The 25,482-nt window shown below is 40.4% G+C and overlaps 2 protein-coding genes across 3 annotated transcripts in view; one reads left to right on the top strand and one right to left on the bottom strand.

Annotated features, from left to right (window-relative positions):
* The window catches only part of LOC136259552 (uncharacterized), a 33,477-nt gene extending 12,543 nt beyond the window's left edge, over positions 1-20,934 (bottom strand). Inside the window, exons 1-6 of one of the 2 annotated variants that reach the window (XM_066053020.1) lie at positions 20,762-20,934; positions 10,830-11,092; positions 9,702-9,926; positions 3,622-3,858; positions 2,276-2,503; positions 1,786-1,998 (exon numbers count right to left, since the gene is read on the bottom strand). In XM_066053020.1, the coding sequence (XP_065909092.1) occupies positions 1,786-1,998; positions 2,276-2,503; positions 3,622-3,858; positions 9,702-9,926; positions 10,830-11,055 (1,129 nt within the window). In that variant the 5' untranslated portion in view covers positions 11,056-11,092; positions 20,762-20,934. The remainder of the gene's footprint in view (positions 1-1,785; positions 1,999-2,275; positions 2,504-3,621; positions 3,859-9,701; positions 9,927-10,829; positions 11,093-20,761) is intronic. The other variant, XM_066053021.1, reaches the window with a different exon arrangement.
* Positions 12,760-25,250, top strand: LOC136260165 (uncharacterized). Its single transcript, XM_066053795.1, has 3 exons — positions 12,760-17,534; positions 17,597-18,358; positions 25,082-25,250. The coding sequence occupies exons 1-3, from the start codon at positions 12,760-12,762 to the stop codon at positions 25,248-25,250; spliced, it is 5,706 nt and encodes a 1,901-aa protein (XP_065909867.1).
* The last annotated feature ends 232 nt before the right edge of the window (positions 25,251-25,482 follow it).

Below are 25,482 nucleotides of genomic sequence, written 5' to 3'. Positions count from 1 at the left end.
CGTATCGAGGCCGGATTTTAGCGAAATTAAACGCCCATCATCTGGCAACTCGAGTGTTGTTGTAGCAAATCAATACGTGCTTTTGTTCGCTCTTTATAGGGCGATGAAGGCACTGGTGTAGGGAAGGATCACTGAAAAGTTGAGCTACATTCCTGTCAAAACCACTGATAAACAACTGTGGCGATTTGTGCACCTCCCTTAACCCCAAGTTATTATAACCAGCCAGGGTTCAATCCCCGCCTAGGTCATAACTTTTTTTTTCACTTTTGGGACCTTTTTGATGCACCTTTTTGCTCTATCTGTTCCATGCAAGTCTTCATCTACAAACTCTTATGATCAGTTTTTCAGCACTGGCACTGAATTACCTCACATAATAGGGACTCTTATAGCACTTTTGGGACAGGGCAGACAAATTGCCAACATATTTGTCCATCTGTGTGTCGGTCCAGTGTGTTGTATTAGAGTAGGTAAAAGCTTCTTTCACCAGTATCCAGAATATCTACATCTTTGTTTTAAGCACATAGGTGTGCACTGACATGAAAAACTGTTTGTTCAGACTTAGCTACCTCAATACTGCTGTAGTAATAGGCAGCTTGCATGATTGAACAAATACTACTGTGCATCTGAAAAATGATAATACTGGAACCATGCAGATCCATAGTTTACACAGAGGAACTGCATCTGACCTGGCACAACTGTTTCACTATCCTGCTTACATGCTTTCACTCTAAAGATTCATACATTACCTTATTGGTCAATTAAACTGCAGGTGTTTCAAAACTGGGTTTTTGCATGGCAAGAGGTATATGTGTCACTGCAACATCAGAACTAAAAGTGCATAGGACAAGTTCTGAACTTTTGCTTGCCATGCAGTAGCTATAACTGCAAATTGTGTTGACTTTAAATTATGCTCAAGTTCATTTCTCTTTGTGACAGTCGGTAAGGTAAACATCAAAATGTAGAAACTGAAACTGTACCATGTGTACACAACCTGTATGTAACGTAGGGTATACTGTATACAATTGCCTTAGCTCGCATGCAGTTTAACTAATTAGCTAGCCTTGCATGCATGCTTCACTATAAATTATTATGTACTGCATAAGGATCATGTACTTTAAAGCACTATCGACATACATGCTACACAGCAAATATAGGACACTAATATTTATGCTTGGTTCCCAATATATTAATTATTGTTGCATTAGTTCTCATGTAAAGCAGCAAAGGTTTCGTTTGTTCTATACAGCACGTTTAAGTCACTGGTAGGGAAGATACACTGAATAATTAAACTACATTCCTGTCAAAACCACAAACAATAAACTTTAGTGTTTTGCATCATTAATGACATAAGAAAATCTCATGCTCTTTAAAAAATGTGACATCACCATGTACCCTACATAGCTACATTAGCAGTGCTGGTGTTTAATGCTTAGTCCCTCTTCGTGGCATTAAAATGTTTAATGTGGAGATGGTCCTGCACATAGGGCAGGTACCAATGCTAGTAAAAATATAAAAGGAAAGGTAAGACACAGAGGGTACATCCCAGATGTGAGTTAGGTATTATGGCATAAAATGGTATGTATATAGTACATCGCTTAGCCTCTAGCCTTGTGAATGTGGTCAGGCAGATATGTACAGTGAGACAGATCTTTCAATGTATTGGTTTTCTTGCTATATTTGACAGTAGTTAGACTAAAACTCCTTTTTTTGGGGGGGGGATCCCTACTAAACAGTACTCTGTTAACTCATTACAATTCATTCTTAATATGACATATAATGGCTCACCATTCTGTAGGAGTTCCAGTTCACTGAAGTCACTTATATTATAATCTTGAAGTGATTTGTTCTCTTCTAATTTCTGTCCATTGTACACTAACATGTGCTGGCTGGTCTCTGTGCCTTGTACCATTTTCTTGATATCACCAATAGTAGCTTCTGAATCATCCAAATGAAATGTGACACTCTTGCCACCTTGCTGAATAATGAAGACCGTCGTCTCTGCAAGTCAACAGAAATCAGGGATACTGTATTTTACACCAAAAAAACAAAAAACAGCTACAACTGCAACATAAAGTTAGTTATTGCATTAAATATGTTACAGAAACATTTTAAGAACACACTAAGGACCTGAAATGCTAACCAGTAAGTTTGCTCAGGCCCTGCTACTGTAAAGTATAAAGGGTTTGCAAATTTAAACATTATGAAAATAGACTATTCAGAATGATAGCTAGTGTTATTTATAAGCAGATAATGACAATGATATGAACACACGTACTCCTTATCAGTTGAAGAACTGGCTTTTCATTACACACACAATCGGACAATGTGTGCTGGTCATATAATTCTTCTCCAGCAAACACCAACTTTTGTTTGTACGGTGGAATATTTATCTCTTTGCTAATTCTGGTCTTGGCTTTCTTCACACTCTCTGATTTATACAACTTCAGTGATCTTATTTCAGAAGGTGACAGTTGTATTTTAAACACTGTGCTCCCAACAACACCTGTGGTACACATTACAATTTAACCATAATATGTGTGACTCAGTCTGGGAAAATCAGTCTTATCGCCTATTTAAAAGTATCAAGAAACGCCGGTTTTAAGCATTTAGTGTGTTGTAGCTTGCCAATGGTTGAAGCTATGTGTACCAAATTTTCATACGTTTTACACCAATTCCTTACCTTCCAGAGCATCCACTGTGCAAGTAGCCAACAACTAAGTTTCCCACCATTTTAGATAGTTTTAAACTGAGGTTGACTGTATCAGGCGAGTTGCAAAAGGGGTGGGAGGCGGGGGCCTGGAAGGCGGGCAAGATGGTGTTCAAAAATTGAAAAGGAAGGCATATATGAATTAGGCCAAGTTTTGGGCCATTGAGGTCTCAAAATTGGATAAAATGAAAGGAAATTCACAGCAGAGGTACTTATTCAACACTACAGAGCTGTACAGCCACATACAGTCATCCCCAGGCTGACCAGAGCTCCATTAAGGCCCCACAACACACCATAACACACGTAAGTATCGCCACTGGGCTTGGGAAAAGCAGCCAGCAAAACCAGGCCACTCAAGTCTAGCTGATTTTGATTGTGGAATTAGACAGTTTGTTCATGTAGCTTTGTGGCCTGGGTGAAAAATCGAATCTGCTGGCATGGGCGATAAGACCGGTTTTCTCAGACTGGGTCACATATGTGTTTTGGTACCACTTTTCCACTGTAACAATTTTACACACACAATAATATAGTAATTCATCTTTAAACTAGGAGACTTTATGACTGCCACTTCACATTTTGTATTATTCTAAGACTATGTAGAAAGACAGCCTTGAACAGTATGATGGCTCTAGCATGCATACAACTACAAAATTGAGCGCTATGGAGGTTGTTGCCAACATGTAAGACTTTGTCATTTGTCATAATAATAACTACTAACCTTGCAGTGCAAGTCAAATCCCTAGCACGTTCATTATATTGGGTATGTACATACTCTGGTCCTTGACAGTTAGAATCATTGTGGTCACTACTACATAGTCTACATCTGACATTTTAGCTATACTTTATGACACAGTAAAAGTACTTTTAGTCTTATCTCAACTGCACTCACATAATCAAGATTATGTTACACTTACAGTGTTCTGGGACTATCAATTCCAATGTTGATCCTGTCAGTACATCACATTCTGATAACATGCATCTGTCTAATAGCTTCAGGCCACGAAACATCAGAATCTGATCCTCTGGGGGAATTTCCCACTTGTGCTGTATCTTTTCCTTCACATCATTCACTGTACAGTGTAAACTTGTTAGAGTCATTGTTGTCTTTTCCATCGATCTCATCAGCTTCACTGTCAGCTTTATTGTTGTTTCTGTGCATGACAATGAATTTATTAGTACCTCTGCTATGCTACTGATATGCATATGTAACAGAGTGACAGTAACTAGTAATATACTGTATTATTATTATAGTCTGTATGCCTATGTGTTTATGTACGCTGCATGTATGTTAGAGGTGGTGTCATTAAGAATATAAAATTGACCACGCACTAACAGTGGAGGTCCTACCGAGATCCATCTGACCCTCAATGATCGTACAGTTAGAAGACTCCAGGGTGGGAGAGAATCATTGTTAGAAGATTCCTGTCGTGTGTGGACGCTGATTATCTGAGCTCAGAGTATTTTCTGTTTAATTTAAGGAGCAGTACAGAAGTCGCGTGAGTCCCCCCATTTTCATTTTTTATCAAGTGATATTTGATAAACATTGTTGTGTCATTATAATGTCTGAAGAATCCAAGCATGCATCGAAGGGCGTGTCAGATAACATGTCAGGGCACTGGAACATCTTCAACTGATACAGTTGCTATTCCAGCTACTACTAGAGAAGCAAGAAGGCGTGCACCTCTCATTAACCTCTTTTCAGGTGAGGATCCTTAGGATGATTAGCTCCCAAGCCTGCAACAGACATCCAAATGTAATAATTGGACAACCGAGGAGCAGCAAATGCAACTGGCAGGCCACCTTAAAGGTTGTGCTCTGGCAGAGTGGAACTTGCTTAGTGGAGATGAAGCTTAGTCCTTAGAGACAGCTATAAAGTCCCTGAAGGAATGCCTTGACCCTTGTAGTAGAGTTATAGCAGGGTAGGACTTCAGAAGAACAGTGCAGAGTGACGCAGAAACGGTGGCAGACTTTATCTGTCGTCTAGAGAAGTCCTACCGTGTGGCTTTTGGAAATGATAGAGACGAAGGATGCAATGTTGTATGGGCAACTACAAGAAGGACTGCATTTATAAGCCCAAGTGTCTCTGGTGCAATGACTTACCAAGAACTCTGTATGGCCGCCAAGCATGAAGAGAAGAGACAGACAGAATTGAAGAAATGCCAAGAATACAATGACAGTCTAAGAACAACAGCACCATACCATAGGGACAAGTTAATGAGAAAATCAAGAGATGATAGACCTAACCTCAACCAAAGTGGTACTACTAGAGCTACAATGAAGGATACTCCCAATAAAATCTGATGATGCTATCTTTGTCATAAGTTGGGGCATGTGGCAGCAAACTGTAAGGCAAGTAACAAGGAGCAGGAGGCCACAGGGAACCTTGGACAGAAGGACACTAAGGGAGGTACTAAGGTTGGCTCAACTGACTCCATTCCTCCATTTAAGCAAAACAAGGGGGAGAGCACCCAGTCAAATGACTTAGACCCTTTGGCTCTGTTGTATTTGTCGGACTCAGATGGTTCAGTTGGTAGGGTCAATGATCAGGATAGCAAGCCACAATATATAAACATCACTGTTCAAGGAGTAGCTACATCTGGCATCATAACACAGGTGCAGACATTACAATAATGGGTGGCAAAATGTTAAAGATTTCCGATGCTGTTCGATTAAAGAAGAAAGACTTTAAGAGACCAGACTGCATCCCTCATACTTATGATCACAAGGAATTCAATCTCCATGGTAGTTGGAGGTTGGCTTTGATGACAAGGTGATAAGGACTCCCATATACATTAAGATGGATGCCCACAACCAGCTGTTGTTGTTGGAGGATGTATGTAGTCAGCTGGGTATTGTAGAATATCACGATAATGTTTGGCCAGGTCATGAGCCTGAAGCAGTAGTTGAAGAGGGGAGTGTAGCGGTAGCAGCCAAAGTTCCTATAGTCAAGACTTTTCATGTTCATCTTCTATGATCAGTAACTATTCCTGCGAACAAAGCAGTTTCAGTTCCAGTGTACACTACAGAAGGTGGGCTTCCCATGAAGGCTTTGTTGTTTGAGGGTCATGATTATGTGCCTGCAGCTATAGCAGCACGAGCATTGTTGAATACTGATGATGAGGGACATGCTAGAATTGAAATTTGTAATGATATTCACAGAGAAGATCCCAGAAGACACCGTTGTAGGTAAAGCCACAGAAGCACAAGTGATAGAATCTGTTAATGATGAATGAAGTGATTACAAACAAAGCAATAGTTAGGGTGGTGACTACTGACCAGAGTTGTGAGCGCAAACAGAAGTTTACTGAGGCTGTAGAAGTGATAAACCTATCAGAACCAGAGAAAACACTATTGCCCAACTTGCTGAGGGACTATCATGATATCAAGAGTTAATAATAGTGGAGTATTATTAACTCTTGATGATATCTTTGCTCTTGATGAAAGTGACAGAGGTGAAACTGACTAGAAATAGACACAGGAGATGTTACACCTATTAAGCAACCATTGAGGAGAATGCCATTTGCAGCTAGAGAGGAGGAAGCGAAGCAGCTTAGGAAGATGAGACAGATGAAAGTTGTTCAGCCTCCAAAGTCTAGTCTTGTAGTGCTTGTGAGAAAGAAGGATGGTTCACATAGATTCTGTATTGACTATAGGGGACTGAATGCAGTTACCAAGGGCAATAGTTTTCTGCTACCATGTATTGATGATTTATTAGATGATTTGGGAAATGTGAGGTACTTCTCTACCCTCAACTTAGTGTGTGGCTTTTGGTACATCCCTGTTTATGAGAGATCAAAGGAGAAGACAGCCTTTTCAACTCCATTAGGGTTCAGAATGATGCCCTTTGGACTCAAGAGTGTATTCCATTGACTTACGCAGCAAGTGCTTGCAGGTGTAAATCCTGAGAATGGACCTACCAGCATACATCGATGACCTGTTGATCTTCTCCAGTTCATTGGAGGCACATTTGAATCACCTTAGTTGTGTTATGGAGCAAATAAGGGAAGTGGGGCGTCAATCCATCCAAGTAGTGCCAGTTCATTAGAACTGGCACTACTGGCACAAGAAGTGGAATACCTTGGTCATGTGATAACTCCAGTGGAATTATGACCAAATGGCAAGCTGGTTGGAGCTGTGAAGGATTACTCACCACCTAAGAATGTTCAGGAACTGAAGAGGTTTCTAGTACTGGCCTCATACTACAGAAGGTTTGTACATCAGTTCTCTAAGGTAGCTCACCCATTGCATAAACTCACAGAATGTTGAATTTAGGTGGTCAGAGGAATGTCAGCTTCTCACCAAGGTCGTGTTATCCCAAGTACCGTCAGATGGTCGATCTCACCCAATTGCATACGCTAGTAGAGGACTGACGCCTGCTAAAAAGAACTATGGAATTACTGATTTAGAGACTCTTGCTGTCGTGTGGAGTATCTTAGACTTCCACTACTACCTGTATGGACACAAAGTCAGTTTACACCAACCATTCTGCAGTAAAAGCTGTACTAGAGACATCAAGCCCTAGTGGTCGACACGCTCGCTGGTGGACCAGAGTATATGGTCAGGGTATCAAAGAAGTGAATATAATGTATTGTGCTGGCAAGGAGAATGTGGCTGCAGATGCCCTGTCTTGCAACTGTTTGGAAGAGGTACCAACTGAAGGCCTAGCAGAGGATGAGACACAAGTTGCTGCTATCATATCACTGCCAAGAAGTACTATTCATGAAGTGCTTCAGTCCAACCCAGTTAGTGAAGGACCCCCACATGATCTCCTAGAAGTACAGCACAATGACCCTGAAATACTGGAGATGATTGAGTACCTAGAAAGTGTTAAGTTGCCAGATAATGATAAAGAAGCATGCAGAATTGTAATACAGTCTTCTGCTTACTGTGCAACTGATAAAGTGTTATACTATGTAGATGGTCACAGAGGAAACATCAAATGCATATTTGAGAGACCGAATACTATCTGAGAATCGCAGTGGTCCATGTGCTGGACATTTTGCTGGTCATAAAGTAATATAACATGCTAGTCCGGCATTGGTATTGGAAGGGAGTGTATGATGATGAATTTCTGTCTGGAAAACAAAGGAAGTTGTTAAGGCCGTGGCATGGCCCATACCGAATAATGAGTTTGACTGACACAGATATTACAGCCATCAGGATGTACTCTCCAGAAGATGGACCTATTAAGGTTCATCAGAGCCATCTCTCCTTGCCCTGTTGGATTTCCAGCAGGGTACTACTGGTATAGTGGAAACAAACAAGGGCCTGGTTGTCCACCTAAGTGGCTAGAACGTATATGGATGTACTGAACTCAAAGTGACCGACAGATTGATGTCAAGAGTGATAAACAGAAATCAGGGAAGCAACCAGTAGACGATAGTGGTAGAATTTTGGAACCAGTTTGCAGTGATAATGTTTCTCAACCTCAGCTGATAGTTATGAAGAAAACTCGGACCAGAGAAATTGTCCCTACAGCATGTTATCGTAATCAGCTCGGAGAGACTGTGTTTAAGAGGGGGTGATGTAACAGAGTGACAGTAACTAGTATTATACTATTATAGTCTGTGTTTATGTACACATGCACGTATGTTAGAGGTAGCGTTATTAAGAATATAAAATTGACCATGTGCTAACACATATACAGTGTATCTGAGTGCCACTTTAATCATTAAAGTGTTCAAATAAGTGGTCATGGAGATGTTCGGATAAATGAAGCCCATTCATTTATGTACAGGCTTTGATTAATAAATAAATACACACACTTGCTAAAGGTGTTGTGGGGTGTGTTATCACTAGCCAATAGCCCCACATCTATACTGCATAGCTATATCTCTTCACTCTCTATCCTGCTAATAGCTGCTATGCTTGTGCTCAATGCATGCATACAGTGTATATATCACATGAGAAATCATGGTCACGTGAAGGTCTTCTCTTTATGCTAGCTTTACATACAGTACTTCACACTACAAGGATTACAACATTAATAGTCGTTATTCGCAAAGTGAAACATTGTTATCTTTAAGGAACTACAAGCTGGGATGCTGTCTAGCAGGTGTTCCCAAACTGAGTATAGATCACGTGAATACCACACTGCATTCACGGTTGGCCACTTTCGTTTTCAGCATCCTTGTATGTTTCTCTTTAGACTATTTGGTTCACCAAAGTTTCCAAAGTTTTCTGGTTTAATCGTCAGTACTGAGTCAGCAACTTCCATATACTCATGCACTACAGTGAGACTGCACTCTTAGACCCGTTACCTTGAGTTAAATCTTTCCCACATCATATAATGCCATGGATGTGGCACTATTTCTACTGTTTAAGCTTCTCACTGCACGGGATCCAGGAAATATTTGAACAACAGATAACACATGCAAGCATAACAGAAATAAAATTACAGGAGCTGTGTTTAATACAGTACAATGAATGGCTTGACAGTTGCTGTGGATTGGTGATGTCACACTCTGGAGAGTGGTTTTGCGTGATGGCTGTATGGCTTCTTGTATGAAGGTATGTATTTCTGTGTGTGCTTTGGTTGATTGTTTCAATCTGAGCTACTTGGCCCAAAAAGTAGGGGGGGGGGGACAAAATATGCTTTTAAAAATAGTGTGGGGGCCATGGCCCCAGCCCCCCTGGTTCCGACTCCCTTGATAGTACATGCTTCAATTGACAAAATACTCTAATAGAACAGTTACTGCTCGTTAATCAAACATAACCTTCTGCTGTATTCACAATCACGTATACATACATACATACATACATACATACATACATACATACATACATACATACATACATACATACATACATACATACATACATACATACATACATACATACATACATACATACATACATACATACATACATACATACATACATACATACATACATACATACATACATACATACATACATACATACATACATACATACATACATAGTTACATACATTAGCAAGTATATACAAACATGTGTGCATACATGTACATACCTTTACCAATCACCAAATCAACTGTAGACCTGTCACTGACTTTGTAATCAGACAAAGTACAAGTGTCATCCATTTCATGTCCACCAAATGACAATATCTGCCGGTCTACTGAAGTGCCCACCTCTTCATTAATCTTCTTCTTTACAATTTCTATTTTTTCAGATACTGCCACTTGTATACTAATAGCATCTCCACCAGATTTCTTCACATGCAGTGTCATAATTACTGAAATATCATAAAATATATCATAACCAGCTGCATGCCCCACAGACAAACCAGGGAATGTATACTGGAAATATATGGAAATCAAATGCTTGGCATGTGTGTGTGTGTGTGTGTGTGTGTGTGTGTGTGTGTGTGTGTGTGTGTGTGTGTGTGTGTGTGTGTGTGTGTGTGTGTGTGTGTTTTATCAAACAGTATGGTAGTACTGTATGGTAGGGTCCCCCTAAAGTGACGGGCGCTGATAAAAATGTTGCATCTAAAAACCATAATAAAACTATCATAGCAATGAAAATCACCTAGTCTCATTCTATTCAACATCAAATTTTAAAACAAGAAAACACTTACAGGAAGCTAAAATATTAATTTTTTTTTTAATTGTCAAAACCTATATTTTGTCTGCCTGCTGACCAGCCAAACGAAGCAGCGCCATTTTCCATTACAACAACTCATAAGTGTGATGTGCCTTTTATGATTTGATGAAAGTCTGCCTTCTGCACTTTGCCATTTCTTTTATCTTCAATTAAATAGTCGTCTTCTTCATGCCAGGAAACCTTACTGACCTTGCTCCACTGCATAGCTGAGTAGCGAGATCGACATACTCTAATGTAATTATAAACAATTGTAATTTTGTCAGCTATAAAAGAATGTATGTTGTGCAGTCTCTGAAAATGTTAACTGTGTGTAGCTACAAGTAACACAACTCATTCAAAGTTTCCACTGTGTCATTACTATTCAATACACATGGTACACTAAAATAGCCATACAGTGGAATTTCTCTTATCCAACACCTCTGCAATCTGGAATGTTTGCTGTACCAATATAAATTTTTGATAATCCAACATCTGGTCACCAGTGAGTGTTGGATTATAAATGTTGTGACAAAACACTTTTACTATTATGACATACCTTCCTTTGTTTTTGATGCAAGGTGTAGGGTAGATTCTTTCTGAATGTTGTAATCAATGCATTTGCGATCATTTTCTAGTTCCTTGCCTGCAAATATCAAAATCTGCTGGTCAGGAGGTATACCCTCTATATCTTGAATCTTTTTCTTCAATGTTTCAATAACATCTGAGGGTTCTACTTCCAATATAATCGCCTTGCAAGAGTAGGTCTTAATGGTGACTTTCATTGTGCCAGCCTAAAACACAAAACAGTTGAAGGATGCTCTGGAGAAGTCAAGAGACTGATATAATACTTGAGTGCTGGTTTAGTAGTACACATACAGATATTCCATAACCTAAGCATTTTTATGAATATGATCGAAATATCACCCATATCAAATGGTACGGTAGTACCGTTTAAGTAGAGATCGCCCCCAAAAATTTTGTGCACCGCTCAAAATCCTGCCTTTAAAAATCATCCTAGAGACATTTTACACAACGAAAATCACCTTTACGGAATAGTACTAGTCCATATAATACATAAAACAGCATTGAATATAACAAAACACTTACAGGTGGCCAGATATAGAATTTTTTAGAATTGCCAAAACAAATTTTAGTCTCACTGCCTGCCTGACCACAGTCACAAAGCTAGAGGCCAAACGAAGCAGTAAACGGTCACCATTTTACGCCACAATAACAAACTCACCAGTGGGATGTGTCTTTTGGGGTTCTGACAAATGTAGGCCCTCTGTGCCTTGTCTTTTTTTTGTCTTCAATCAGGTTGCTTGTCTTCTTCATCAACGAAACCATATCGAGGCATTAATTTTCCGTATCAACATTTTCTTTCAGCAACATATTTAGACACTACAGAACTATTTCAGACCTGGATTACAGAAGCGCTTCAGTCCCAGCGCTACTAAAAGAGGTACACTAGCTAGATATCTGCAGCTTCACGATTGGGATCCCGTTCACAACCATGCCCATCAAATAAAGATATAGGTGAACTAATAGCGATAGAGTACAAAGACCCCACCTCTTAACAATCTAACTATGTAATTAACAGTAAACAAGATCACCTCACTCCTTATTCGTCTACCCAGCTGCACACCCCTTGGCTGACTCGAGATATACTGAGCCAGAGTACAATATAACGGTCGGCCCTCGGCCATTTTCCGACCAAGCGATGCTGTTGATCGATCAATGTAGCTGTTGGTCGGCCATTTGTGCCGATCAAATTTTTTTACAACTGTAATTCTTTATTATTAGTCTTTATAACATGTAATATAGTTATTATTATTGTCGTATCGTTAACTTTCCTTACCGAAGCTATTTAATCACTACGTGAAGTCTCGATCCCGTCGAAGCATCGACTCGATGCGCATGCGTAAGCTAGAGTACTGCACCTAGTATTTACCGAAATTATCGATTGTGGGTTACCATCGATGTTGTGAAGAAGCGATCACTACACTGACTACACGAGTGGCGCCTTCCAAGAGAAGAAAAGAAAGTAATGCTTGCGAAATGGAGGTACGATATTAAGTATAAGATGGCCATTTCGTGGTTATAATCTGTAGAGATGCAGTGGCTGGAGAAAGTGGAATGAAAGTCACGTGATAAGTGTTCTGCACACGGAAAGTTCGAGAGTAAGTTTTGATCTATTGCTTTTCTCAAGAGAAACTTTAGCAATAGCTAGTTGATAATTCAATATGTGCTGACTAAACACCACTTGTAACAAAGCATTTAGCCTAGCTAAGTCAACAAACTGGCTGTACAATATGTAATGACTGAACAGTAACTCATTATATTGTATTGTAACGTTATGTCATAGTAAGTGTGTGCGCATGTATGGGTGTGTGTGCTGAGCATCATTAAGAGTGAACCGCGTGCTTAGTAGTAGTACAGAATCAACCCGGTACCTATAAGTATTTCACAGTGGAAGTCCTACCGAGATGGACGACGGAGACACTCACACACCAGAAGATTTGACGATAGAGAAGTTGACAGTACCGGGGGAGGTGGAAAACCTCGCAGAAGGTCACAGTTTACTTAGTGAGGAGTATGGAGACAAGGATATACCCGAAGGACCTACTTACCCCTTGAATTCGAAGCGACTGAAGGTATGGCAGCTGCAACGGATCGCCCGGACTCTACAACTTCCGACGAGTGGAACCGCAGCAGTTACAAGGCAGCTAGTGGAGGGCAAGCTTACAGAAATGGATAGAGAGCCTCGGAATGTTCAAGTTGTTGTCAAAGGCACGGGTGAGAATGATCCAATGTTTTTAATTGATGAAAATGGGTTGATATGTGTTATAAAACCCGCACGTGACCCGATTTCGCACGTGAGTCAACCGGTTGACGATGCGCCGCAAATAGGGCAACGCAGTGCACTGCGCGAATCGGGTAGTGAGATAAATGAACAGCAATTGAAGTTGCAAATTGAATGCTTACGAGTGTCCTTGGCAGAGGTGGAAGAGGCAATAGCCAAGGGGAAGGAGGAAGCAAGAAAACAGAGCTATGAAATCACACAGTTGCAAGAAGCCTTAGCAAGAGAAAAACAAGTGAAACGAATATGGAGGGAGAAGTGCGATCAACAGTTGGCCCATGAAGAAGCTATTGATAGTAAAGACCTAGAAATAGCAACATTGAAGACTCGTTTACTTTCACAGACAACTAGTCCACTGCATGAAGAACATAATAGTCCTGATGGTAGCATGTTGACTAGTTCCCCAGCCCCATCATATCATCGGGGGAAGGCTCCACCCGTTGACCAATTCAGTGCCGAAAATGAAGATGAGCGTTGGGATGATTGGCTATCCTCATTTGAGAGAGCTGCAGAATGGAACGGGTGGACCAATGCCGAACGCCTATTGCAGTTAGCAGGGCACTTAAGAGGGAAAGCAAGACAAGAATTTTTGTTACTATCTGAAAGAGAAAAAATATCGTTCAAAAATGCTGTGACTGCTATGAGATGCCATCTGGAGACCGGTAGTAGAACCTTAGCAGCACAAGATTTCAGGCATGCCACTCAGGGGTTCCATGAGCCAGCTTCAGATTACATATTACGTCTTGAAAAGATCTTTAGGAGGGCCTATGGAAGAGATCATATGACGGATGAGACACAGCAAACTCTACTGTATGGCCAGCTGCAGGAAGGATTGCGGTACACATTGATGAAGTCCCCTGCTGTCTCTGGTGCTAGGAATTACCAGGAACTTTGTGTTGCAGCAAGAAATGAAGAGCGGCGGTTGAACAATCTCAACAAGAGGCAACAGTATATGCGGAACAGCACAGTAGATGGGTCACAGGACCGCCAGTTACCCAAGCAATACAGACCTACCACAAGTACAAGGTCATACCCAATTGATGGTTCCCCCTCAGTGAACAGGACACGCCCACTCCCTTCTAACCATTCCTTGCCACCAAGACGCTGTTACATCTGTAATGATACTGGCCATATAGCCAAAGACTGTAACAAGACTGGGAAGTCTGAAAGCACGGGCAAAGCCAATCAAGTACAAGTCACAACAGAGGCATGTGTGAACACTGACTGTATGTCCCCTGTTAGCAAACTACAGGTGTCACCACTGGATCTCTTGCTTTCTGACTCTGAAGATGTGATCCGTGAGGTGAGAATTACTGATAAGGGCAGTGAATCTCGATGTGTTGATGTCCAGGTACAAGGTGTTCCTGCAGTGGGGATAGTAGACACTGCAGCCGATATTACCATAATGGGAGGGAGTTTATTCAAGAAGGTTGCTAGTGTAGCACGACTACGGAAAAGAGACTTTAAAAGTGCAGATAAGGTTCCCCATGGATATGATCAACGCCCATTTCAACTGAATGGAAGAATGGATCTGGACATCACATTTGGAGACAAGACCATGAAAACGGCAGTGTATATCAAGATGGATGCAGTAGACCAACTGCTATTGTCAGAAGGTGTATGCCGGCAGTTGGATATCATATCGTATCATGGCGATGTCAAAAAATGTAGGGGAGCAAAGCAAGGAGCCACACACCATATAAAAGTTGTGAAAACTGTCCATGTCCTTCCTCATCAAAGTGTCATAGCCCAGGTACATGTTCCTAGTAATTGCCCACTGTTGGTGGAAGATAGCTGTCACTTGCACGAAGCTGCGGGCCTGCTGCTAGAAGATACCTTGGTTAAGCCCAATGCAGATGGACTAGCATATGTAGTGCTCTCAAACCCCATGGGGTGTTCTGGCCATGTGACTGCCGGTACTACAGTTGGTATTGCAGCAGAGGTTCAAGTGGTTGACAAGGGTATTACAGAAGTTCCCATACTGGACAAGAGTACTCGCTCTCCACTAGTCGAGGATGCATCAGCTGTGTGCAGTGTCACATCAGAGATGGATCGTAAGGGAAGATTACTTGAGCTAATAGAGAAACCTAGCTTACTGAATGACCAACAGACTCAGGAACTCCTTGATTTTCTCACCAGTCACCACACTGCATTCAGCTTAGATGATTTGGACAGGGGTGAGACTAATCTGCTTGATATGGAGATTCACACAGGTAATGAATCTCCTAGAAGGGTGCCTATGCGCCGAATGCTCCTTGCGGTTCGCCAGGAGGTAGCCCGACAATTGCAGAAGATGCAAGACACTGGTGTGATTGAGCCATCAAGCAGTCCTTGGTCAAGCCCAGTCGTTATGGTGCGTAAGAAGGATGGCACACTATGTTTTTGCGTAGATTATAGGGAACTGAACAAAGTCACCAAGAAGGACACCTATCCATTGCCACATGTGGACGACCTCCTAGATGAGATTGGAGACGCTCAATATTTTAGTATGCTAGACCTGGCAAGTGGGTATTGGCAAATTCGTGTTGCCCCTAGCTCTCGAGAAAAGACTGCCTTTATAACTCCTGAAGGATTGTTCCAGTTTCGTGTGATGCCATTTGGGCTGACCAATGCACCTGCGGTCTTCCAAAGACTGATGCAGTCAGTTTTGATGGGGTTGAACCCAGTGGGAGGAAAGCATTTCGTTTTTGTTTACATGGATGATGTATTGGTATTCTCTGAAACTCTAAAGGACCATCTGAAGCACTTACAGCTAGTGATACAGCGAATACAAGATGCAGGATTGAAGTTAAAACCTAGCAAGTGCCACTTTGTACGTGAAGAGATTCAGTTTTTAGGGCATGTATTAACTCCAAATGGTTTGAAGACAAACCCCAAGTTAGTAGAATCAGTCACCAAATATCCTAGGCCACAGAACATTAAGGAAGTCACGCAATTTTTGGGGTTGAGTTCGTATTATCGCCGTTTCATAAAGAATTTTGCAAACATTGCGCAGCCGCTACATGCTCTTACTCGAGGTGGAGTGGATTTTCACTGGACCGAATATTGCCAAGAAGCATTCGACAGTCTTAAACAACATCTGACAACAGCTCCTGTATTAAGTTACCCATCAGTCAATTTTCCGTTTACACTTGAAACCGATGCTAGCATAAAAGGAATTGGTGCCATTCTCTCCCAGGCACAAGATGACAGCTTAGTACACCCAGTGGCATATGCTAGCCGGTCACTAACAGCAGCAGAACGTAATTACAGTATAACAGAACTAGAAACACTGGCGGTTGTGTGGGCTATCACACACTTTCACCCCTACTTGTACAATAACGCTGTTACAGTGTATACTGACCATTCTGCAGTGCTGGCCATACTAAACACTCCCTCTCCCTCCGGGAAACATGCACGGTGGTGGTCAAAAGTATATGGAGCTGGTATACAGAAGCTGGACATCATCCACAGAGCTGGGAAGACCAATACAAATGCAGACGCTCTTTCCAGGAATCCTCAGTCTTCAGCTCCGAAGGAAGGCATCGGAGAAGATGAACTACAAGTAGCAGTAGTAAATACTGAACCTGTGTCCAACATTCACACTCTCTTACAAGCTGAACCAATCACTAATACAACTACCTCCTTTCGAGTGGAGCAAGAAAAGGACCCTTACCTACAAGACATCATTAATTTCATGGAATCAGGTATACTCCCAGTTGACACAACCCAAGCAAGAAAAGTTGCTATTCAGCAGTCGTTGTTTACTATAATTGACAACATTCTCTACTTTGTGGATCACAAAAGGGATGATTGTAGAAGGATAGCTGTTCCTACACATTTGAGAAACACAATTTTGGAGGAGGCTCATCGGGGTATTATGTGTGGACATTTTTTGGGTAAGCGTACATTCAGCTCGTTGGTTTCCCATTGGTGGTGGGAGAATATGTATTCTGATACCATAAGATTTGTGAGTAACTGTCCTGAATGTACTGTCACAGCAGGATTAGGCAGACATAATAATCCGCCTTTGCACCCAATCCCAGTGAGTCGCCCTTTTCAAATAGTAGGTATTGATATTATGGAACTCCCCCAGACCAAGAAAGGTAACAAGTATGTTGTTGTCCTACAGGACTACCTGACTAAGTGGCCATTAGTCTACCCTACGTCTGACCAAAAGACACTGACTCTTGCTCGCATTCTGGCAGAGGATGTTATTCCTTTTTTTGGTGTGCCAGAAGCACTACTTTCAGACAGAGGAACAAACCTTCTCTCGCACCTCATGACTGACCTATGTGCCTTACTGGGAATAAGAAAATTGAACACCACAGCCTACCATCCTGAGTGTGATGGGATGGTGGAAAGGTTCAATAGAACATTGAAAGCCATGTTACGTAAGCACGCTGCTAGATTTGGAATGCAGTGGGACTGCTATTTGTCAAGTGTCCTGTGGGCATATCGGAACATCCCCCATGCTAGCACAGGGGAAAACCCTCATTTTTGTTATTTGGATGGGATCAGAAAAGCCCCACAGAAGCTGCATTTGCTCAACCAACACAACCTATTCCAAGCACTATAGAGGACTACCGTGAGAAAATAATATTGTCCTTGTCGTCAGCAAGAGAATTGGCTCTGGACTCAATTAAGAAGGCACAAGACCAATACAAGCACTACTTTGATCGTCGCTCAAAGCAAGTTGACTACCGGGTAGGAGAGTGGATCTTCATCAGATTTCCAGCTGAAGAGACGGGACGGAACAGAAAACTGTCACACCCTTGGCACGGACCGTATCGAATACTTTCACGAAGAGATCCGGATGTGACTGCTGCTAAGGTTTACTTTCCCAATGAAGGACAAATACAGGTCCACCAGCAGAGAGTATGCCAGTGTCCACCAGAACTTGTCCCTGGTTATTACTGGTATGGGAAAGGACAAAGGAGTGCTGGGAGAACTCCTAGTTGGGTGGAGGACTTGCAGATAAGGCTATGCAGTGAAATAGAGAGGAATGCCAACACTACAGATGACAACCCCACCTATGATAATGCTGAAGTTAACCCTGACAAAGATGACGATGTAGTTGATGATGTAGATGATGATAACATAGTTGAAGACAATGAAGAATCCACTGAGCTTAATTTAATTGGAGATGACAGTGTGTCCACGGACGGTAGCGTGATTTTTAGACATGTGCCCCAGGATTGCCCTTACTCCCTGAGGAGCAGCACATCAATTCCCCTCAGATTCAGGCAATAGCTCGGGACGAGCTTCATTCAGAGGAGAGAGTGATTTAATGACTGAACAGTAACTCATTATATTGTATTGTAACGTTATGTCATAGTAAGTGTGTGCGCATGTATGGGTGTGTGTGCTGAGCATCATTAAGAGTGAACCGCGTGCTTAGTAGTAGTACAGAATCAACCCGGTACCTATAAGTATTTCACAAATACATTGATTCATAGTTTTTTTGTAAATATGTATGCAGCAGCAACACAAATTTTGTACATGTATTATTAATAAACAATTAATTCTCTGTAAAATGCATGTGCATAAAGTTCAGCGATAAGTAGCTGAAAGTGGTCTCAGATTCAATCTCAGATTGATCCTTATTAAAAAATTTCCTGAGGGGGCATGCCCCCAGACCCCCCTAGAAGAGTTGTGCTTTGCACTGTGAGGGGTGCTTCGCACACTAGGATAGTACACCTCTATCTTATGGCCATGCAATTTCAGAAATGGCCAATCAAATTTACTTTTGATTGGCCATTCTGTCCGAGCAATAATTTTCCCTTATATTGTATGCTGTACTCTAATACAACAGTTACAAGTTACATTGTAATATTTTTATAAGAAAAAGAAGAAGCACAATATAAATCAGCATATTACATTATTGTTCTAAAGGAGACAGGTGCCCCTCAACAACAACAAGGTCAACAGCTGGAGGCATACAGGGACGCTTGGATATAGAACGCGATCTCTGATACACATTATTGAAGAGTGCAGCAAGGAGAACCCCAAACTACAGCAAAGCCAGCTCACAACCACAGAATAAGGGGAACCCTACTTCTCACTGAGCAAATGGGAAAGATATTTATAAGCGATGGTATCTGCCTTCCCCATACCTACAGATGTGGAAAATACAAGTGGACTAATACAAGTTATATTGTGCCACAACAAAAAAAACTAAACAAACTATAGTATTTTTTTTTAATGTTAATTTAAATGAAGTACGGATCTATGCAATAAAAAGTAGTGAAACAAGAGATAAATGATGGTGTTACAGCATAGCTCAGTGGGAAAGTCCCTACTTTAGCACATTAGCTATTATTATTTTGTTCACATGCCAAAGTAGGGACTTCCCACTGAGCTATGCTGTAACACCATCATTCATCTCTTGTTTCACTATTTTTTATTGCCTAGATCCCTACTTCATTTTAAATTAACAATTTAAAAAAAAATACTAGTGTAAATTTAAAGCACACAACATGCAGAAAGAACAGTAGCATTAGGAGCTGTTTAATTTGTCTTTTTTTATGGTACCCTCTTGATTCTAAGATGGGTTATACTAATTCTGTTCTGTGTCATATGTATTAAAGCAAGTGGTGTTATGTGACGGAACGCTATTATGGATTTTTCTAACTCCTCACTCATTAACATCAACAGGAAAGTCTAGCAGATAGCATAATCATTATTATTTATAAGCTTTATCTTGTTATAACCTTCCATAATCTGTCAGAATTCAAGCTCTGCTACAGAGCATTGATTGTGAAGAAGTACTAACAACCAGAGAACCCAAGAACTATTCCTTCTCAGATAAATATACTAACAAAGATACGTAAAATACAATACAGTATATTCTGTTATAGTGGTGAGCTTACAGGTAGACTATGAGGTAGTTTTGCACTTAAAGATGTTTAAATTATAAAATTAGCCTGACATATACGTAGCACCAAGAGTCACAATGGTTATGGGCTCCTGGTAGCAACCACCCCAAACAGAATTGCATTCTGATACCACATAAGCTCTATATATAATTCCCAGAATAGTGCTTATAGTCAGGAAGCCCGCCAAAAACAATAATTTCAAAGAGGTGAACATGTGTTCACTCCTAATAGTCTTGTACTGGAACAAGCATTTTTCATGTTGTAAATTAAACATGTTTGCACACCTGAATCGTCCATACTAAATGTATGGGATATTTTTAAAGCCTCGTAACTCACTTGTTCTTGTCAACAGATAGCTTGAGTGCAACATACTGATGACTCTGCTCAAGGGATAGCCAACGCCTTGGGACTCTCGTACACCTATCTGAGAAATCCAATTATAAATACATGAAATATTTATTGAAATAATACAGAAATACGTTTTGAAATACTTAAATATTGGGACTCTTGTACACTGTTAGGTTTTTGCGTGGGTGCTGGCTACCCCTTGACTCTGCGCTATTTAGCACTTTTGTTTGTCTGCCAAATAACAGCTTGCTACCACTGTAACCTATACAAGAGCTCATGTTACAATTGCATTCCTCCGCAAATGTAACACCACCATACAACTTTAAAGCAAACTGCGCAAATGCAACATGCGAGGCAAGATAGCCTAGGTATACATACTGGTACTATTAATTTGTGATACTATTTATTCTATTTAATGCTTACTGTATCAGTAACCCTTTTCCAGCATACCACATCCCTTACAGATGGACTACATCTGTACTAGACTATAACGGAATTATTTTTAATCTTCGTCCTGAGTGCTCTAGTCCTCCTCGCTGTAGTCCTCTAGTCCTCTCTCTAGATCTGGTCTCTCTTCCCGCGCCTACGAATGGATAAGCGCCTCAAAACTTTATTGTTATTGTTATTGTTATTGTTGTGATTTTGCTGCTGAAAGACATGGATACAAACTGGGGGGTTGGTATAAAACTAAACTAGACTATAAAATACAGCAGCTGGTGTGCTGATAAGAGCTATCAGCACCCAATTATAAGTTAAGATTACAAGGGAGCAACTAAAAATTACAAGTAAACTAATTAATTAACAAAGGGGTAATTGGGGTGGAACTACACCTATGACAAGGACATACAACATGATAAGTACAGTAATTATTGTCATCAAAGTTTGAAGTGAACATGGCCCAGAAGATGTTGTTTAACTGTCTCTTTAGTGTTGCTATAGATAGATCTAGATTTAAAGGTGGCAGTACATTCCATAAACGTGGTAAACGGTTAAAATAAAAGTGGCGGGAGGTGCTATATTTCGTATAATTATGAACTAGCTTGGAATGGGTTGATGATCTTGTAGAACTGTTGCTGTTAAAATGGACCCACTTGGAGATGTCAAAGTGTAAAGATGGATTCTTGATGGATTTAATAAAAAATAACAAGTCATTTAGTTCGTAAGTAAACATGAGGGGAAGCATCGACAACTTTAATAGTCTAGTTTTATAGGATGAAGTATAATCATTAAGAATGTACTTTGTGGCTCTCCGCTGAACCCTTTCCAAAAGCTGGATATCTTGAACAAGATTGGGTCGCCAGATTTGGGAGCAGTACATAAGTTGAGAACGCACCAAGGAGATGTATAATTGTTTCTTTGTCAAGATACAGTTGGTTGTAAAACTACGACGGATTAAGCCTAGCTGTTTGTAGGCTCTGGACACAACCATATTACAATGAGCAGACCAGGAGAAGTCAGTAGATATCATGATCCCAAGGTCTTTAATCAGTTCTGTCGATTCAATATTGTTATTGTTGAGGAAGTACTGAGCAGTACTATTATTGTTGCACCAAAAGTGTAAAACAGCACATTTGGAGCAATTAAATGATAAATTACGCAACACGGACCAGTTGCTGGCTATGTTAAGGTCCTCTTGTATAATGTTGAAGTCTTCAGCAGTCTTAGCTGTATGTACACACTTGGTGTCGTCAGCAAATTTATAAATAAACGTACTGCCTCGCGGGAATATAAAGCTGAATCTGTGAATTGCAAGATGCAGGGGCAGTTTATGACTAATGTGTCTGTAGCAAATTGTTACCCATATTGACATATGTAGCACAAGGGGAACTAGGTGGGATGAGCACCCTCCGGCTACGTTTAGAAATCGAGATACTCTAATAGAACAGTCATTTACTCCAATCAAACAGTCAAGAGTAACATATTATAAAACACTGTTTGTCGTTTTAAATAAAACACCTGTTGTAAATTGAGTTAATGACTTTATTCACATGCACCTTAGTGACTATAGAAATTTCGGCTCTGGAGATGCAGCTGCACACCAAATGTCTATATGCTTATGATTTTTTGTGATACTTGTGCAGGGGACCTTCTAAAATTTCAACTTAATTTCAGCCAAAATTAGCATCAAAATCATTCTCAAAAAGTCAAATTTTTTAATAGACTTTATAGCTACTCAGTACAGCTCAGTGGCATGCTTCCAGCATTGAAATCTCACAATGTTAAGTTTTCAAAACTTCATTAGGGAGCAGTTTAAACTAATTCTGCATGGTTTTAACTCAGCATCTTCCAGTGTTTGAACTATCAACAAATTTCAGTCAAAAATAGTCACCAAATTCAATCTCAGAATGTTAAGTTTCCAAAATTTCCTGGGGGGCATGCCCCTGGACCCCCTAGAAAGCTCATGCTTTGCATTTTGCAGGACTGTGGAAAAAATTCTACATGTGCGTCCCCCCTTACTGAATCCGCCCCTGATTTGAATCATGTTATAATATCGTGCATGTGGTGACATGTGCAGCAGAGATCTATATATCTACTTTATAATTTGCTATCTTTGAAAAGAGTCACTAGTTTCGCTGATTAATATAAGTGTTGAGTGTTAGTGGTAATTACTAACAACTATTAGGATGGAGGTAGAGTATCTTGATCTTCCCATATCTAGACTCAAACAGGCAGCAGAAGTCACCTGATCATGAAAACACAGAACTATTTTGTACTAGACTGCTGGTAAGTTAAGCAAAGTGCTGGGTACATCCAGTCTGAGTGGGAAAAGTAAGCTGATGTTGCATTAATGTGCTAGCATGGTAGACAAACTAAATTTCCAAAGCTGACAATCTCTGATTTCTTCTTACCAGCAAATGGGGTAACCAAGGGCAAATCTAGGATTTTTGGTGACTAGTTTCTGATCAAGAAGGTGAAGACCAAAAAAAAGGTAACTGCATGCTGAGAATAACTGCCCTCCACTTTTTTTTTTGGGCTATATATTATTATCACTGATAAAGTACATAAAAATCCTTACACCTACATAGCTTGCTACACTGCTTCTCTGAACACTGTGACTGCTTTATTAGAGTGATTGACTGCTTTATTAGAGTGATTGACTGCTTTATTATAGTGATCGATTGCTTTATTATAGTGCTTTATTAGAGTGATTGACTGCAGCAGCTCTATTAGAAAATCTCGATCTGAACGTCACTGGTTTCCAGAAACCTCAGAAACCCCCCTAGAGCTGCCCCTGGGGGTAACTACATAGTATATATATATATATATATATATATATATGCTCGCATATGCTGAGGTCATGGGTGAAAGACTGAAGCCAGGGTATATAGGGTAATAGTGCATAGGTATCCAGTGTGAGCTATAAGTACAGAATGTGAGTGGTATATGGATACCATTTGCAATCTGCATGGATTGTGTATGTATGTGTCATCCGGCATGTAGGGGTCAGGCTACAAAGTTTGGTGGTGTATAAAGGGAGATTAAACATTCCGGCTGACCAATATATATAAATTTGAGTGTACTTGAGAACTTTTAAATTCTGTGAAAGTATTATTAACGTACCTTAAGCAAGCAACTCCATTTTCACAAAATAACGAAAACTTGCAACGTAGGTTATTCCAGCCTTTCAATCCATTGTATGACCCCTTCATTATTGCAGTAAACTGATTGTTCCCACAGTACTGTACTGCTTTGTTTTCTTTTTATGCCTGTAGGAATCTGGCAATTATGTTAGCATAATTTTGAGCATAGTACTGAAACGTTAAGTAAATAATGCTAGTAAATTCTTGCTTGCTTGCAGCCATGGGGCAATGAGTGTCACAGAGATCAACATACTCAAATAGAACAGTCATATAACTGTTGTTTATTAGCAGCTGAAGTTGTTCACAAGTATTACACTTTATATAAATAATGGAAAGTGTATGCATAAACTCAAAAGTTGTTATTAATGGTTCTGAAGGTGCTCTAGCTCCCTCCACTAATAGATAGAACTACCAATTGGTCAAGTAATTAAATATCCATTTACAAATTATTTTATCTTTACTTTTAAATAGTTTCATGCAAGCCTAAAGTGTTGTTACTGCAGGTAAAACGGCGTGAATTTTAAGCACAATTATATGACTAAGCATTATGGGTTGCCTAGCAGTGCATGCAACATAGCATATATTATAATTAACCAGCCCACCAGGCAGTCAATCAATGCAAGGCTTGTAGTACATGTCATTACAAGGTACTGCATGTACAACTCTCAGTGCCTTTCCAAAAGTAACTATATAGCTACCTATATAACGTCTCACTTCAAACTGACTATGCATAGTTAGTTACAATGTTAAAGTAACTAAGGAATGTAACTTCCTAATTGCCATGGCAACCAGCTAGTGACAACTGTCCAAAAAGTACTTGAGGTATAATATAATAACTAGACAAGCATGTAATAATCATGTTGCAATTTCATACTGTACATAGTACAGCCAAGCTATAGGAGCAATAATATCAGCACATATACAGCATTTTTATGATCACCTATATAGAGTTCAGATATATATCTGAGTCTGAAGAAGCAATATATTCAACACTTGCAAACAAGAAAAAAAATTATGAATACCCTAATAGAACACTCACTACTCAAATACAGCAATCATTTTTAGAGTTCAGTTTATTTGAGAATTCCACTGTAGATTCCTCAACCTGTGCATTAGGTTATTCCTTCTCCTATATACTTGTCCATTTCTGAATTTGTTGTAGCAAATGTAAGAAAGAGCAGCAGCAGCAGCAGCAGCAGCAGCAGCAGCAGCAGCAGCAGCAGCAGCAGCAGCAGCAGCAGCAGCAGCAGCAGCAGCAGCAGCAGCAGCAGCAGCAGCAGCAGCAGCAGCAGCAGCAGCAGCAGCAGCAGCAGCAATCAAAAGCAGATTGAATGAAGAATGATGCAGTGATGTAACAGATCACTGATTAACTAACACTACCATGTACATCAAATGATAGGGGACAAGTTATCACCAGGGAGGGACTGCAGGCTTGTGGCATGAAGTGAGAAGTAAAGTAGTCCATATTGTCCGGAGTTCACTTATGTTGCCATAGATGGTCCTGTTGGACCATTTTATGCAAGGGTCCATAGTAGCTAGCTGGACAGTTTACATGCATGCATT

This window comes from Dysidea avara, chromosome 7 (assembly GCF_963678975.1).
Source record: "Dysidea avara chromosome 7, odDysAvar1.4, whole genome shotgun sequence".
NCBI classification, from domain to species: domain Eukaryota; kingdom Metazoa; phylum Porifera; class Demospongiae; order Dictyoceratida; family Dysideidae; genus Dysidea; species Dysidea avara.
The sequence above is the reverse complement of the archived record's forward strand: the minus strand, read 5'-3'. Positions and strand labels throughout refer to the sequence as shown.